The sequence below is a fragment of the Dioscorea cayenensis genome, chromosome 19 (assembly GCF_009730915.1).
Source record: "Dioscorea cayenensis subsp. rotundata cultivar TDr96_F1 chromosome 19, TDr96_F1_v2_PseudoChromosome.rev07_lg8_w22 25.fasta, whole genome shotgun sequence".
Taxonomy (NCBI): Eukaryota; Viridiplantae; Streptophyta; class Magnoliopsida; order Dioscoreales; family Dioscoreaceae; genus Dioscorea; species Dioscorea cayenensis.
In genome coordinates, this window is record NC_052489.1 from 28,028,423 (window position 1) to 28,045,068 (window position 16,646).

At 34.3% G+C, this 16,646-nt stretch overlaps 2 protein-coding genes across 9 annotated transcripts; both read right to left on the reverse strand.

The window, feature by feature from the left end:
- Window positions 1–2,864: 2,864 nt before the first annotated feature.
- On the reverse strand, window positions 2,865–6,304 carry LOC120250527 (probable mediator of RNA polymerase II transcription subunit 26b). The gene is made up of 9 exons (XM_039259352.1): window positions 5,403–6,304; window positions 4,948–5,016; window positions 4,770–4,852; window positions 4,243–4,295; window positions 4,048–4,169; window positions 3,911–3,938; window positions 3,407–3,813; window positions 3,228–3,318; window positions 2,865–3,134 (listed from the first exon to the last, which is right to left on the reverse strand). Exons 1-9 carry the CDS (start codon window positions 5,850–5,852, stop codon window positions 3,001–3,003), a joined length of 1,437 nt encoding a protein of 478 aa, XP_039115286.1. The 5' UTR covers window positions 5,853–6,304; the 3' UTR covers window positions 2,865–3,000.
- Window positions 6,305–8,018: 1,714 nt separating this feature from the next.
- On the reverse strand, window positions 8,019–16,636 carry LOC120283706 (protein PLASTID TRANSCRIPTIONALLY ACTIVE 14). 8 transcript variants are annotated; one of them, XR_005543322.1, is made up of 15 exons: window positions 16,342–16,636; window positions 16,131–16,268; window positions 15,427–15,552; window positions 14,593–14,721; window positions 13,805–13,894; window positions 13,571–13,721; window positions 12,915–13,024; window positions 11,764–11,835; window positions 10,634–10,739; window positions 10,343–10,543; window positions 10,209–10,251; window positions 10,008–10,094; window positions 8,525–8,594; window positions 8,312–8,361; window positions 8,019–8,137 (listed from the first exon to the last, which is right to left on the reverse strand). XR_005543322.1 is itself a non-coding variant. In XM_039290424.1 (13 exons), exons 1-12 carry the CDS (start codon window positions 16,531–16,533, stop codon window positions 10,016–10,018), a joined length of 1,437 nt encoding a protein of 478 aa, XP_039146358.1. In that variant the 5' UTR covers window positions 16,534–16,636; the 3' UTR covers window positions 8,019–8,361; window positions 10,012–10,015. The 8 variants fall into 8 exon arrangements, 4 of the variants coding, with proteins under 4 accessions (XP_039146358.1, XP_039146359.1, XP_039146357.1 ...); XR_005543320.1 differs by having other exon boundaries at window positions 8,019–8,361; window positions 10,012–10,094; XR_005543321.1 differs by lacking the exon at window positions 8,525–8,594.
- Window positions 16,637–16,646: the final 10 nt, after the last annotated feature.

Here is a 16,646-nt window from a genome sequence, read left to right on the forward strand (position 1 = left end):
ATCATAATTTATTAAAAAAAAATTCAACCAAATTTTAATACTTGTCGTTGAAAAACCAAAAAAATCTCACATTCATTATCACTCATATTTGATTTTTTTTATATAAAATACTATATTTGTATCTATCTTTTACTGATCATTTTTCTGTCTTATTATTTTTTATATAATTATTCTTTTATATTTTAATTCTCATGTGGGATATGTTTTGATTTAAATTGTTGTCATCCCATGTGTGCTACCTGGGTTATTTTATTTTAATTAATTAAATTAAAATTAGATTAATAAAAAAAAATTGAATACCAATTTAAATAGTCAAACCTCAAAACCAACTTAATTTATTATTTTCTCCTCTCCCAACCAACCTCCCTCTTCTAAAATATAAAATTTTAAAAAATAAATATTATTTTTTAAATAAAAGTGCATACATAGTTGTAGTATAACAACTTGCGGATGTTCTATTCATAATGTAAAAAAAAAAAACAATTATTTTCTTTTATAAAAATAAAATGTCATCACAGAGTAGTACATGATAAAAATTACATTTATTAAAAAAATAATGACAAAAATCAATAATTTCTAATGCGAAATAAATAAAATATATATTTCAAGACATCACCAATCAAAATTAGAAAATGGAAACCAAATGTAGCTTCTCTTGGTTCCCATCACATATGACATATGTGGCTCACATGTGAGTCATGGATATCTAATTATCTATCTATATAATATGTAATGTATGCATGGTGGTGGGTCAACTTATCCTAAGCAATCTGTCCACTTGGCATTGCCTTTTGATCTTATCTAAATCTTTTATCTTCTTGCGTCTTTTTCGTTTCATGAATAAGAATCAAATTAAATATACAATTAAACAAATGGCATGCAAATAGTGGCCTTTTCTTCTTCTTTTTAAAAAAAGCGTATATATTATTCCCCTATTCAATTTGCATATCCATTTGAACTAATTCATTTGATTAAAAAAATAATTAAAATTAATTAATAAACTCAAATTTATAACAAAATTTATCAACTTTTTAAAATTATCTTTATTAAAAATCTATCAATATTCTATTAGTTTTTCTCTTTATTTTAATAATTATATTTTATTCTCTCTTTTAAAATGGTGTCTGGTTTTCTAAAAAAAATATTTCTTCTTTCATTATTTATTAAAAGTGTAAAAATACATTAAGATACTAACCAAGTGTAAATATAAAAATTAGTAAAAAAAAAAAAACTTTTAAAACACAATATGTAAATAGTATCATTCTTTTTTAAGGAGTTTCATTAGATGAAAAACTCTTGTATTTCCATGAAAATTTTCTACTTATTATTAATCACTTCATCCTGAAGCATCTGAGGCTCTAAAATGATAAGAGATGAAAGCTTCAATCACAATGATCATTGATCAACGACAGCGTTGAACTTTTTGGGTCTTGCGCAAAGAAAGCTAGTGATCCCGGTGAAGATCTGACCTTCCCAAGCATCGCCTAGATTTCAAAGGAAGCCCAATCACACCTATGAGTTCTAACCTTAGTACGCCCAATCACACTTTAATGTTCCTTCCTTAGAAATGAATTTATTTATGTCATTTCAATCTACCGCTTTTGTGTTTCTTCTTTATTTTTGTTTAGTTGCCTTTTTTTTTTGTCTTTTTCACTCATTGTAAAACTCTATCTCCCCTCTTTCACATTTTGTATGTTTTTTTCTTTTTGTTGAATTATCCTTGTTCCTATCTCTTGTTTTGTCTTTTGTATTGTTTCTCTATTTTCTCTTAATTAATAGTGATTTATCTTTTTTTTTAAAAAAAAAAAAATATTAATTTGAAAGATACACTCGAACCACTACGTCAATAACTTGATAAAGACCACCACCCTTTAATATTCTCTCATCTAAAGAATATTTAATTATGTCCTTTTTCCACTTCAAATTAGTTCAATGAACACTAATTAAATATACAGACACATACAATTAATTAAAGTTCACCAATTTTACATGCTAATTTGAATAAATTTAATCACCCATTGCTCAAAACATTAGGCTTAATAATTCAAAAAAAATAAATAAAAGAGCTATAATTAACAAACCAAATGGTTGGTCTAACTAAAGTTGATCAATTAGAGTTTATTTAATTCTTGTATGGAGGTATTCATGAATCTATCAAATGGCAAAGCGATAGAACTCACCCACCGTCCAACTCAATGTAGGAAAGAAAGTCAAAGCAACAACAAGAAAAAGGTCTCTTTTCAAATGATAAAGAGATGGTGGACCAATACTCTTATTACTTTTTCCACAAATTGGAACTCAACTTCCTCCAAGCAACTAAAACATGCTTGTTTTACAGGTTATGTTTTTCAGAAAAACGGTGGAAGTCGTTGAATTATATGATTTGTTTATTTTTATCCATAAATTATATAAAATATATATATTTTTTATTTAATTTTAAAATAATATAAAATATATTCATTTTAATACATGAACTACAGAGATATATTAATAGAAATATTTAATTTTAATACATGAACTACTAAACAATATTAATATAATATTTTTAATCTTGACTTGCAACTAGTGTTATTTCTAAGAAGCCATTTGATCATTTTGATTCAATGATTTATTTATTTCAGAGAATTTCTCAAAGGTTTTCTGAAACCACACAAATAAATATACAAGGCTAACCATCAACATTTCAGAAGAGCTGAGCTTGAGCATATAATTTTATTTCAAAATTGGTAAAACAAAAAATGAGCTGCTACATGATACAGATACAATGAAAAATGTTTGCAAGAGTGAATTACCAAAATAGATTGTATTATATATCTATATATCTATATATATATGCTATCATGACTTGTTTCTGAATTAAGTCCTTAATTTTTTTTTTTTTTGGGGGTTAAATTACATGCATTATTTCGGTATCAGTTCTTTCATATGGTCGTTCTTGATTCACAGTTGCTGACCGTGCACTCAAACCACTCTCCGAATTACTGGAAAAATTAACTACCTTCATCGTCTTCCTTTGAGCATATCTCTTAATTTGTTCTTGTGCTTTACATTGGACTGTTGTGGTTGTCTAGGATGGTACCCTTGTTTTGGAAGATCATGAATCTCCATGACTTGAATTGTTCTTTGTTTCTTGGCTGCAGTTTACAGGGTAAAAAAAAACCAGTAAAAATCACCATCAATTCATTCTGAAAATATGACATATATATATGTATATATTTATATCTAACCATTCTCAGCTTGCTGATATCCTTCATGAAGCCTCCTCTTTGCAATCTCGAGCTTCGCTCGCACAGATGCATCCTCAGAATTCTTTGATTTCTAAAGATATAGAAGAAACACATGACTTAAAGCCTTTACTTCAGTGTATTTATGTTCAGATATATCATATGTTTGCAAAAATGAGTACCTCGAGGGCTGGAGCAGGAGGGTTTCTTCTCTGAGTTCCAACGGGGTCTTGCCGATGCTGAGTTCTTACAAGAGAATTAACTTTAAACTCAGAAGCTGGCCTTGAAGGTCTATTAATTTCATGAACGGTTGCAGGAGCCCGAGATTGCTTGTTGAAAGAAGAAGGTTGAGGCTTTGTTTGCCGACTCTTGTCTTGCATTGTTTGCTTGACTTCAGTTACGGGCCTCCTTGGCTGGCCTCGCGGTTCTAAAGGAGCTGAAATTTTGGGAGGCAGCTGCTTCCTTTCGGCATTATGGTTTTGATGTGAGATCCTTCCGTTGTGTTTTTCATGTGGAATCCTTCCATATTGGTTTTGCTCTGAAATCCTTCGGCCTGAGTTCTTTTCTTGTTGCCCGTTGGTCTGAAGATCTGCAAGAGAGAAAACACCACAGAATGATTGCATGAGTACACTAGAGCCATCTGAGAGTATAACAAAACAAAACAAGAAAAGAGATATTAGACTTACTTCCATCATCATCCAGGCCATCAAAGATCTACATCGCAGAATAATAAAAGGGAAGAGGAAAAACAGAATGACGTAAGTTAAGCACAGGAAGAATATATTGAAGGATGGAAAATTTTAGGAAATTGTTAGCTACAAACCTTGGAGAGTTCAATTGGTGCTGTTTGGGTGGCCAGAAGAGCACCCTCATCAAGTGGAGGGAAAGGCAGCCCCTCTTCATCCTCTTCCTCAGCAGATATAATGACAGAATCCGGGGTACCATCTAACAGTTTCAAATTTATAAGTCGGCAAACTTTCAGCTTTCAATATACTGACATATTGAAAAGGTTCATTACCAGTGATGGTTGCAGTAGCATTTAACCACTGGCTGACCAAAATCTTCCACCCTCTGTAATCCAACGAACAAATTCATCAATGAACACATCAATCTTGGTCAAAACAACATATGGCATAAAGCACTTCAACTAGCTATATTCCTCTCATTAAGGTTAAAGAATTTTATGAAGCCATTGTAAAACTAACAAGCATCCTCATCAGTGATGAACCAAAAGGGCATAGAAAAGCAAACATCAAGGTTTCTGCAATAGCATCAATGGCAACTGAAACACAAAAGCCACTTATTATTATTTTCAGTTGGTATGGTGCCAATGAATCTTCTTTTGTTTCGAAGGCCAAAAACACTAGGTTTGCAAACAAATTGAATCCAGAACATCACATAGGTAATTGGTTTGACTACGCAAGGACTAATCATCACAACAACGAGCTCTCAGTAAGCAAGATTAGCAGTTAACATTCATGCACTTTGCTTAAATCTGGTACTAAATCTTTCCCAAACAATTCCAAACAATGCAAAAGTACTTACTCGATGAGAGTTCGAACAAGATGCCGGATCTTCTTTGAGCTGTGCCTCTTCAGTCCACTGACAGCCTTACCGATCTCTGTGGCCTGGAATCACAAGATTAGTCTAGTTGTCAAATTATCTTAAATTTCTAAACAAAAAGAACACACAGTAAAAAGAAAACATTAAAGTTCAATCATACCTGCAAAGTCTCCACAGATAGCTGCATCAATTGCAGCCTTCTCAGTGAATCAAACAGCACCCCATCAGACTGAAAACACACAAGAACATCCAAACATCATTGTTATATAAAATGTTCAGAAATCCAAACTTCACAACAACAGAATGAGCTCCAAAACTAATTTAAATCCAAAAAACAAAGCAACATAATTATATCACATAGCACCTGATTCCATCTCAAAATAGAAACAAAAATCAAATAAGCATCCTTTAAGCATTCACCATAACAAGCTACAAAAACAAGTTCTGAATCCATGAATGCAAATAAATCCTAATTCATCGAAAAAAAGAGAGAAAAAATCATGATAAGAAATCCATTCTACAAGCATTCATCAAGCAAGCAAGCAAGCAAGCAAGCAAGCAAGCAAAATAGATTTGAAAGAAAAATCAAAATCAAAGCTTGGAGAGAACACAAACCTGTTCCTGATGATTCTCAAGCAACTCTTTGATCCTGAGAACCTCTCCAACCATTTGATTCTCTTCTTCAATTTCATCCGTAAGAGCTTCAGCCTCATCATAGCTATACTTACTCGGCAACCTATTCACCTCTTCACCCCTCCCACTAGTGCTCGTCTCGTTGCGTTCCTTCTCATCCTCACAACCTCTCTTACTCCTCTCCTCCTCCTCGTCTTCATCTTCATCTTCATCTTCATTTTCATCCTCCCCGACGACACGAACGGTGGGGTCAGTCTCCGGGCGGCGATGCGCGAAGAGAGTCACAGCGATTCCATCCCGTCTCAGAAGGAACTCCTCGGAATGATCGGAGGCAGCAACCATGATTGCCTTCTCAATCACATCAAAAATATCCGAGTTGGCGCTGCGGAAGAACCGTCTCCAGTAATCCATCGACGATGAACTCCCGGCCATCTCGCTGCCGCTCGAGCTCGATCGGAAAACCGATCCAAGACCCGGCTCCAATCACCGATCTCGATTCACAGCCCAAAATTCTCTCCGATTCAACGTTTTTTTTTTCAATCCGAAAACTCCAAACACCACCACAAAACCAATCCAAAAAAAAAATCCAAAGGATCGAAAACCCAAATCCAAATTCCGATTCCCAGCGATCAACCCCACTCCAATGATCCAATCAAGAAAAAAAAAAAATTGGCAGATAATTTGTAGAAAAAAAAACACAAAAAGAAAAAACACCGATCACGAATTCATGCCCAACAACCTCCCGATGAAAAATCTAGTTTCAAATTATGATTAAAAGTTCTAAATTTGAGATCGTTCTCGTCGATGTTGTGAGAGGAGACCAATGCCTCAAAGAATGAGAAAGACCGAGAGATAGAGAGAGAAAGAGAGAAGAAAGAATGATAGAAAGAGAGAGAAGAGAGAGAAAGGGTCTTTCTCTCTCTTCTTCTCTCTGTAATTCTTTCTTTTTTTCCCCACTGATAGAGATATGTGCGTATTTCCTCATTAAGGACCAATTCCCAACACTCTCCCAAACTCACTGCTAAAATTTACAATTTATGTAATATTATTTTTTAAAAAAACTAACCTTTTGTTTTTAATAACGTATATATATGTATATATATTTGAGGGGGGTTTTTTTTTTTTTAGAAAATATAGTTAAAAAACCTTAATTTGTTATTAACTCAATTTAGTAAGATTGATCCGCATCCAAAGTTTGGTCAAAATTTTTGGTAACTTTTACATTCACTATGATTAATCTAACGATGCCAAATGTGGTCGTTTTTAACTGGAGCCGTTTATTTTATTGGCGATTGAGATGGACGGTGGGATTCGGCAGTGACTGATTGGACTGGAACGGAAAGGAACGGAGCGAGGGTTATAGGATGAAAGGACACGAATTCTTCTCTAATGGTCCAGCTTGTACGCGGTTGGAAACAAACGGCGTTCTATTTATTTATTTATTTATTTTAATTTCAATTCTTGGAAAATTTTAATATGGCTGAGATTTTGAAGACTGGAGAGTACTTACCCGTTTTGTTATTTAATTTGAAAATAAATTAAATATGTTCCATTATTAATTAAACACTTGTTATTAATAACACAGATATTTTAAAGCACGATGATGAGTAGATTATAAGGAAAAGCGCCCGTGTGGATCGGGTAAAGAATGGCGGCCGTCTTTACGGATCCATTAGCGGGCATGGATTTCGATCCGTTATGGAATAGGACAAAACCTCAAACAAACTTGACGGGAATTACGGGGATGCCACCAGAACTCCGGATAAAGACGAAGTTGCTGGAAAGCATCATCGTGGCACTGCCACCGGTGTACTTTGATTGGTTTGGAGAGTAATCTAGAAATAAAAAAATTTAGAAATTTGAATAATTGGATATTTACTAATTAATATCGAAATAAAAAAAATTAACTCGGCACAAGCCCAAAATGTTTATTGGATCAAAATCAACTATATCAAGTCAAAAACTATTGGTGAACTCTCTCTCTCTCTCTCAAGCAACAAATTGAGTCAATGTAGACATTAAATACACCGAATCCATTGAACATGTCCACTGAAGACAATAGATCGCTAAATATAAAATTAAAATAAAAAAATACACTGAAAATTCAGAGAATGTAGAAAGAGAACTTTATTTATGGTGCTCCATGTGACTTTTCCTTGATGGTGGCAAGGTCGTAATTTTGCAGAATTTAAAGCATCATGCATAAAATCTAATTAGTTTTATAAAGATGGGATACGCATCAAATTGTGTAGGATTACTTATGTTCTGATTAAATGTGGAAATAATTGAATTCAACTTTCACATTGTCTTAATAAATTTACCTAACTAAACTTAAATGAATCAGATTTATTTATTCTACATTCAGACACTGCTAAATAACTCTTCATATCAGTGGGGAAAAAACTACTAACTATTAGAAAACCTCAAGAAGGAGAGGTGTTGGAGGATACAACCTGATCAGTACCAAAGAGCTATTTTCACAGTTGAAATTTCTATAATTTAAGCAGAGGACAACCCTCTAAATTTGAAAGTAAGTGATGATAATAAAAGATAAAGTGAAACTGGAATATGGCAGATATTTCCAGAACTTACAAGGTAGAATAATACCTGTTCAAACAGCAATGTCATGATGTTGCTTCTGTAGAACCAGATTCCATTATTCCAACGCCCTCATCCAAAAAAGTACATTAGTAGGCCAAACACATCCCCAGGTGTCTCTTTTCCAGAGAGAGAGAGAGAGAGAGAGAGAGCGCCATTAGTCAGAAGAGACTATTTCTGTTTGTCATTCATTACAGTGAATTCTATCTCATAATCCAAAAAAAAGGATTCCCTTTTAACATGCCAAATGGGCAACTTGGCAATGGATAGAATCCTAAGCATTTAAACGCTACCTTTGTATAAGCCCCTTCATTTGATGCTCAAACTTCATTCCCAAATCTAGCTGCACAATTTGAAAGATAAAAAATCACCATGGCAATAAGAAGAAGTATCACAAAATAATAAATCTTTGCTGGCTTCACTGATATTTATTGCAGTTGCATGTGATGATCAGGTTATCCCAAAGTATCTGATTGGTGTTCCCAATGGAAGAGAAAGTACAATACCATTAAGCCCCATTTGTACTTTCACCAAGTCCATGCCTTCCTTCACAATGGACTGCATCATCAGCTTATGCTGAGGATGAGAGGACAGGGCATGCTGGTGTAAGTATATGTATGGATGTAGCATAATCAAGAAACAATATGTCAAGTAAAATAACAAATTTGGCCTGGTCTTGCGTAAGGGCTAGGCAATTAATACTAAAACCACCCAGCATGTTATGTCTTGGCCTTATTTGGAGGGTTTTTACTTTTTCTTTCTGAAGCTTCTTCTCATAAGGTTCTATAAATAGAGCCAAAGTCGCAATGGCTGAGTGGTCAAGCTATTTGACTCCCATGCGGAAAATTAAAGGTTCAACTCCCTCCCAATGTGTAGTTGAGGCATAAATAAGAGATGTGTGTATATGATGACTTGCCCACATTATCACTAAAAATAAATAAATAAAAACCAAAGAAACAAACAAACAAAATAATAAGTACATAACCCTACCACCTTTTGCTTATGAAAGAACATGATAGCAACATTACCATATGTATTTCACTAGTTACTAAAGAAGCATTTGGTATGTGGCGTCGTTTTGGATATGCCCATGTTTGGTTTATGAATTTTCATTAAATTTCAAGCAAATTTGATTCTCATGGGTTTTACATTCCCTTAAAAATGGAAATCTTAAATCTTCATCAATAGGAGGTATTGTCACAAGCCCTCTCGTGAAGAAAAATAACAATAAAAAAATATATTTAGACTTTATTTCATTAATTAAATTTTTTTAACTATTATACCCCTATTTTGAATTTTACATCAAAATAACAAAAAAAATGCCTTTACATCTAAAACCGACAAAAAAGACCTTTCCTTCTATTTTATTTTTTAGTTTTAGTAAGTATATGACACAGTAGTTTGATCACTTCACTAATGAAAATAAGAATGAGAAATTTGGTTATTATAACTATAAAAATAAGCAAGGATAGTTTAGTCATTTTACTATATGAAAATATATGAAGATGTATTTCTAAGTTATTTCATTTTGTCATTATTCAAAAATCACACATAAGGGTATTTAGGTAATTCACAATTTAGCCGTATCATATTCCTAATCCTCTTGTACTGAACCAAACAAATCAATATAACATCAGTCACCAATATCCCAATATGAACCAAATAAGTTAATATGACACAAACATAAAAGTGGTTCTCCTCTTTACCTTCCTTGGTATCTAAATCAGTGGTGGAATGTCACGTTCTATGAACCAAACAAAAGTGTTGGCACCAATTCTTTGTATTAGGAAAATTTTGAACTTAAAATAAAAACTTGAACAGAGCTAGTCAATTGCCAAGGAAGTCTTGAATCTTTTGATGAGCAGATAATCAAGTGAAGTTATAAGAGTGAAATTTTCAAAATATTTATACCTAAACTGGAAATTTTCTAAAATTAACATAATCAGTAACCAAGTAGAAAGATAAATGGGGGCAAAGAATAGTTTATACCTACACTGCTAAAATAATATCCTGTCCTGATAAATTTCTAATGCTTGAATGACCTTCCCAAGAAACAACTTCCTGTGCAATCGATACCTGCAAATAAATATTGGTGGAGATTTTGTAACCAGCACCCATCAGTTCAAAAACTAAAATAGCAAAAACTTTGTTAAATACAAACCAGCAAGAGACTAAAAAGAACCCACATACTTGATTGCTGCTTCACGTGTTCTACTTTCTTCTGGGTCAGATTCTATAATAGAAGAGACAAAAGAGGAGAGAGGGTCCATCATCCATCTACAAAGGCAATACAGATGAGCTGTAGGTTGGTTATGTGGGCGCACCTAGTAGTTGGAGATCTTGATCAGATGTAGTCTGAAATTCTGACAACATTTGATAACATTCTTCCTGCAACTCCCTAGCAGCTTTCCTCTCTATGCTTGGAACCATAGGCATATCAACATCAGTCCATATGGGCAATGTCCTTGCAGCCGCTATCACTGCTCCATCAACAAAGCTAGCATCTTGTTCATTTGTGAGGTGACCTGTAATATGGAAGAAAAACTTTAAACCTCATCAAGTTTCCATGACTTCATATTTACCACAAATATGACAGTGAAATCCAAGCCACATACAGTTGTGATAGAATTCTTCTGGTAAGCCAGAGATGTTGAAGACTGATAAGAAGGAATCAAGGTGAATCTTTGAATTGCCTGAGAAATTTATTACATCCCAAGGATTCTGAAAAAGTGAGGCGCACACACACACACACACACATGACATCATTAAAAAGAATAAAGAGAGTTGAATTGAAAATTTGCATAAATTCATCAACATTAAGAACGGTACCCAGGAAACATAAAAGAGTCCAAGGCCACCAGATCCAATGCACATGATGTATTGGATATGCCAAGGCCTAGTGCTACCATAAGCTATATGGGCAATTTTTTGTGGTGGCTGGTATCCAAGTTGCTAATCAATAATTGTAGCAGGCAAGATATAATTCCACTTAACAACCACTCTAAAGATTAATGCATGGTAATTATTGGGTTAACAGGACTAACTCATATGATCAAACATTTCTTTAATAATGCCATCATCTTTAGGGCTTTCCAAAGTTGTCATCACATTTTCATCAAACATAAAGCATGTTATCCTGGTTGAGTTTGTTAGAACCAAAATTCTGTAATTTAAAGAGTACATCCCAAATAGTTATTATTTATTAGTGTGTAGTGAGAATTGCTAACCATAGATTTGTTATCCTGTTGAGCCCCTATATTTCATACAGATTAAAACCGCTTGCCATCATAAACAAACTAAACCCAATTGAATACTGTCTTCAACTAAGTTGAGAGAATTGATCAAATGGTCAAATATCTATAATGTCTTACATTAGAATAGGTAATCAAATATAGGTCACTGAGGGATATGAGAAGCAGTCCGTAATATTTAAGCAGTTGGTAGATCAATTAATTACAGAAGCAGTTCATTGCTTCTACCTAAACTATAAACAGCCAAAGGTTGTACCATTTGCACATTTCTCCTTGAAAAGAAATTCAAGTTACACTCTTAAGTGTCATCTTCATGTCCCTTCTCTACTTCACCCTACATCTTATGTTAGCTTTCAGACATAGGGCTACAATTACATAAAACTTTGTATCTCCAACTGTTTTACCTTTAAATATAGAAACAGTTTTCTTAGATTCACAATTTATTGGATAAACATTCTATATAGATCACAAATAAAAAGTGAATTGAGAATTACCGTAGGAGATGAAAACCCATATCTTTCCATGAACATATTATTCTTCTTCCCACTCATATAGTTGATGGTCATCTGCCAATACAACAAATTAGTAACTAAATTAACTGTTATGTGGATAATTATAAAATATGGCCAAGAATTGACACTAGACGAATTGTGGACATCAAGGTTTGTATGTGTTGACAAGGTGAGCATCAATACAGATCCATGCACTAACAACACGTGCACAAAAAATGATAAATGTCTGTACACACACACACACACACACACAAAGTACACAAGTCAGGCAAGGTAAAATGCATAACAAATACAAAGAGAAGGTGTTTGTTTTCAGTACATAAGCCAGGCATGGTAAAATGCATAACAAATACAAAGAGAAGGTGCTTGTTTTCAGTTTAAGCTCAAAGTGCTTGGATAATCAATGAGCAGCTTCATGGTTATTTACCTTTAAATGGAGACAAAAGTATTGCATATAATTAAAAGGGTTATAATTGCGCAAAGACTTTAACCTACAATTCATATTATTTATGAAATAGCAAGAAACATAAGATAAAATAAAACCAAATCGAGTCAAAGACTGCCTATGACAGCAAGGATCAATCCAGCAGAATTACAACCAACAGCCCGAATACAAGTTTCAAATCCATTACACAATTAAGTGGGCCATAGCGAGAAGGAAAGAAATAAACTCAAGTACCAGGTTAACCTGTAGGTATTAGTAAGTAAAACTTATGCTGACACAATAATCCTGTTCTATGTGTCAAGCTTTTGAGAAAAAAGTTTGTTTCTGTGAATAAAAAGCAAAGGAAGAAGGCTGCTCACACATGGACTCACAATGATTAGTCAGGTTGTGGGAGTAGGAGTTTTCTCACTTTCATAGCCTAAACAATAGCTCTGTAATATGGATGGAGTTACATGCATAATCATGAAAATAGGCCTAGCTAGATACATAGAAGAGCATAGGGTCAAGTTCTTTAAGTTACTTTCATGTTATGTACTTTTTAATTGCTAGTATAATTCTTTCACTACATTTTACCAAACATTCTGTACAGCTAGTCAGGCGAAACCACAAAATGAATATAATCCTAAATGCCAAACAATGGTTTCAATTAGTAAAAGTCAGCAATTCAATCTTAACCATCAAACATTACCTCATCTCCTTTGCTAATTCTCTGTCCAGCATTGATCATCACCTCAAGCATACGGTCCTTGAATCTCCAATGGAGAAAACAGTTTGGCTGAAAGGAATGATTCAGCATATCTGCAAGACAGAAAAAGTTAGCTAGCAGAAGTAAATTTTGGGGGGGGGGGGTGTTGTTGACCTCATTGATCTCCTAAACTATCCATCTAAGTAGAATCAGTGCAGTTTAAGAGGTGCACAAAAAAGAGAGCCAAATAAAATAAAGGTGCCCAAAATTAAAAGCAACAATTTTAAAGGCTGTGAATAAGATAGACTATAAAGTGGCTCTATCATACGTACATTCATCATGACAAAAAATAGACCTGACTTTTTTGGAGTGAGAAATAAAAACCACAATGACCCAAAAATTTTGGCTTTGGAATTTTCAGATAACGTAAATTCATAATGGAATCAATCATCAATTTAAACGGTCCAATTTTATTCTGGTAACAGGAAATCGCCATACTTCATAAACATAAAAGCCCAAATAAACACCAAAAATAGAAAAACACGTGTAATTCTTATGAACATAAGCCAGTACAGCTCATAACATAGATAACAGCTCTTTGAAAAAACTTGATACACACAAAATTCGAACTGCACGAAATTAATACACACAAAATTTACCAGCATATGGAACTAGCATGTGTGCATCTTGAACAAGAGCACCAACTCTTATCTTCATCTGAATAGAACGTGATTGAGCCATGCTTAAAGCCCAAATAAATCTTTCAGGATCATGGGCAAGACGCTTGATCTTGAGAGGAGCAGCAGAGTGCTGTCACATAAGCATGAAGGAGACAGTTAAATGGATAATCATGAAACTTTGGCATTATAACAGAAGATAGAAGAGGATCATACCCAATTCTTTTCCCAAAATTCTAGACCCCTACAATGCTGCTCATCGATTTTTGAAGCCAATTCTGAGTCTTGCAACTCCAAAAGGTCTTCCTAATAACACATGCATTTCAAACCACATGCCAAACCATTTTTCTTTTAAAAAAAAAAGGTATTATGCTACAGAAGGGTTTGAAGTATAAGATTTAAATTCTGAACAATAATTTACACTACTTACACAAAAACTTATCATAAATATCCACTATCAACAGCACTCCGTGCAGTTGTATCAGCAAGATGCTTTAAGCACAGGCTTATTCTAGCAGATACTTCTGATTAATTCCATGAAATCACCTCAATGAAAACTCAGATTAGTTTGAGAGGCACAAAAGGAAATAAATAGAGAAAAAGGCTATGTGTATAGGCAGCTCACTCATGGTAGGCATACCATAAGCAAGATGAGATCAGATTATTGGTCAGATTGGATGTTTAAGTTGAAATTATTTTCTTCCTGTTGCTCATTTCAAACCACTGGCATCAAATTTCAACATACAAACAAAAATCCAAGGATGGCCAATGATACATTAGTTGGCAAGGGCCATCCTCATAGTAGTTTTGTTATTTTTATTTCATATTTACAATTTGCTTTTTATTTCATATTTATGATCTACGTGATTAAACTAAATAATACAAGCATGAAGATAAAAGGAATATCACAATGAAATTACTAGTTCATGGACGTAGCAAAAAGCTAGCATGCATTAATTGATCCATGAGAGGAGTTAAGGTTCATATAATACATCTAAACATACCTTTTGAGCTAGAAGTAAGCTAGTACACTCATCTGCACCCGGTAAAAAATCGCCATAAAGCTGCCAAAAGTTGCCCTCCACATCAAATGCATACAAAAGAAGGCATGCCAACCTCAAGTCCCAATCTGTCTGAGATGGTTACAACTTACAAATGGTTACAAATTTAAGGTGATAATTTGACATCCATTTCAGAATTTCCAAAATCTTAAAATTCAAATATTTCAAAGACTTCCATCATTCATGAGCCACAGTTGACTTGCATTAAATTGATTCAGCATAAATTACCAAAATAAAAACAACTTTAAACTCAATACAAGCGATTCAAATGTGGAACATAGTGTCCTTGTAAATACAGAGATCTAGTGGATTTTAATTTTTCACATTTTTTTAGTAACATTTGTGAGAATGATAATTTTGGAAGCTAAATTAATTGTCAGGAGGGAATGAGTTTCAACAATCTTTTCAGTCCATTTTCTTGCACTTAAAATATTCTAATAAACACCCAACCCTCCCTGCTTGACATTTTAGGATATGAAAATAACATTACCTCTGAATTTATTCAAACACAAAATCTCAATACGGGTTATGAACATAAAATGCCAAACAAAGTTTAGCAAGAGCACTACACATTCTGAATATTTTCAGTTGGCACACACAAGTACAAATAAAAAAATCCCACTCACTTTCCCCAGAAATTTATCAGCTTTTGGATCCTAGTCATACAAGACATTAAACTTGACTAAATTTCATAATTCAATCTTAATATGGGTAATGAACAAACAAATGTCAAACAAAGAGTAGCGACTGCAGTATCAATTAAAAACATACAATTACCTCAGGATTGGTTGAGCTGATTATATCAAATATAGGATGGCCTATTGGTATAATATCTGGAAAAAACATCCAAGGAAGCTTCTGACTAATAGTTAGCATCATCTCCAATGGGATTTCCATAATCATCTGCAAAAATTGCAATGCCAGTATGAAGAACATCCGCACAAATAATGAAATGCAGACATCACCAAGAATAACTTGAATGATGCACAAAATTACAGAAAAAAAGACATGTTCAATGAAAGTTCTAAGAAGACATCCACAACCCAGATCTGGGGCATATTATCCTAATATTGTGCATGGCAAACTTTCATACATAAACATGTAAGCCTTGTAGAACCACAAAAAAAGAGCCAGGGTAGTTAGTACCAGGAAGACAGTGGTTAATCGGACCATGAAAAATCAAGTAACAAATTAGTTCATTCAAACACAAGACCATTTTCTTTTGTCAGGTTATATATGCCTTCTACTTCCTCCAACACTACCAAGTTCAAAGTTTTAATGTTTTGGGTTTAGGGTTCAGGGTTCATAATTAGAATCTAGGGAGTAAATCTAGAACTACGCACGAGTTGTACAAGAAAAAACTTTAGATGAAAAAAGAACCAAACAGGACCAAAAGGAAGGAGAAAAAAACTCAGCCTAACCACCAAAGACAAAAGGAAAAAAAAAAAAAACCACCCTAGCAAAAGAAAAGGAAAGTTCACCCTAGCTCTGCGACGAGGCTCTACATCTCGAGACGCATAGACTCCGAAGCCATCAGGTCCTTCCCTGAACTCGACCCCATACACCCGCATGCTCCGAGCATACCCTATTCTGTAAAAATCAGGATCCGCTAGCACCGTCTGCGCAAGAAGACAACCAAATCCATCACAAGAACGTCTCAGAAATAAATAGGAATGGGATAGCGAGATTCACGTCGGACGGCAGGGACGATTCTTCAGCTTGCAACGGCTCAAAGATCCTGAATGGCGGCGTAGAAGTAGAAGCTCTGACGGGAAGAGACAGCCTCCTTTTGCTGCAAGGAAGCGGTGGAGCTTTGCAAGGCTGTAGAAGGAGAGCATTCTCTCGAGGCTTAGGAGAGAACGGAAGCGCGAGAGACGACACCATTGAAGCCCACCCGCCGAGAAAAAGAGAAACGTTATCCAGCTAAAACCCCTCGGTTTTTTCGAAACGGGCATTCCACGAGCTATGCACGTGACTGGGAAAAGTTTCAAACAACC

Bases quoted from the DNA above. Each gene is read 5' to 3' on its own strand.
- LOC120250527 (XM_039259352.1), bottom strand. From the start codon at position 5,852: ATGGCCGGGAGTTCATCGTCGATGGATTACTGGAGACGGTTCTTCCGC. The intron at 5,017-5,402 runs GTTTGTGTTCTC...GTGTGTTTTCAG, and splicing joins TTGAGAATCATCAGGAACAG to TCTGATGGGGTGCTGTTTGA. The intron at 4,170-4,242 runs GTAATGAACCTT...TGAAACTGTTAG, and splicing joins TGCTACTGCAACCATCACTG to ATGGTACCCCGGATTCTGTC.
- LOC120283706 (XM_039290424.1), bottom strand. From the start codon at position 16,533: ATGGTGTCGTCTCTCGCGCTTCCGTTCTCTCCTAAGCCTCGAGAGAAT. The intron at 13,722-13,804 runs GTATGATCCTCT...CTTATGTGACAG, and splicing joins AATTTTGGGAAAAGAATTGG to CACTCTGCTGCTCCTCTCAA. The intron at 10,095-10,208 runs GTATGTGGGTTC...ATTTATTTGCAG, and splicing joins ACACGTGAAGCAGCAATCAA to GTATCGATTGCACAGGAAGT.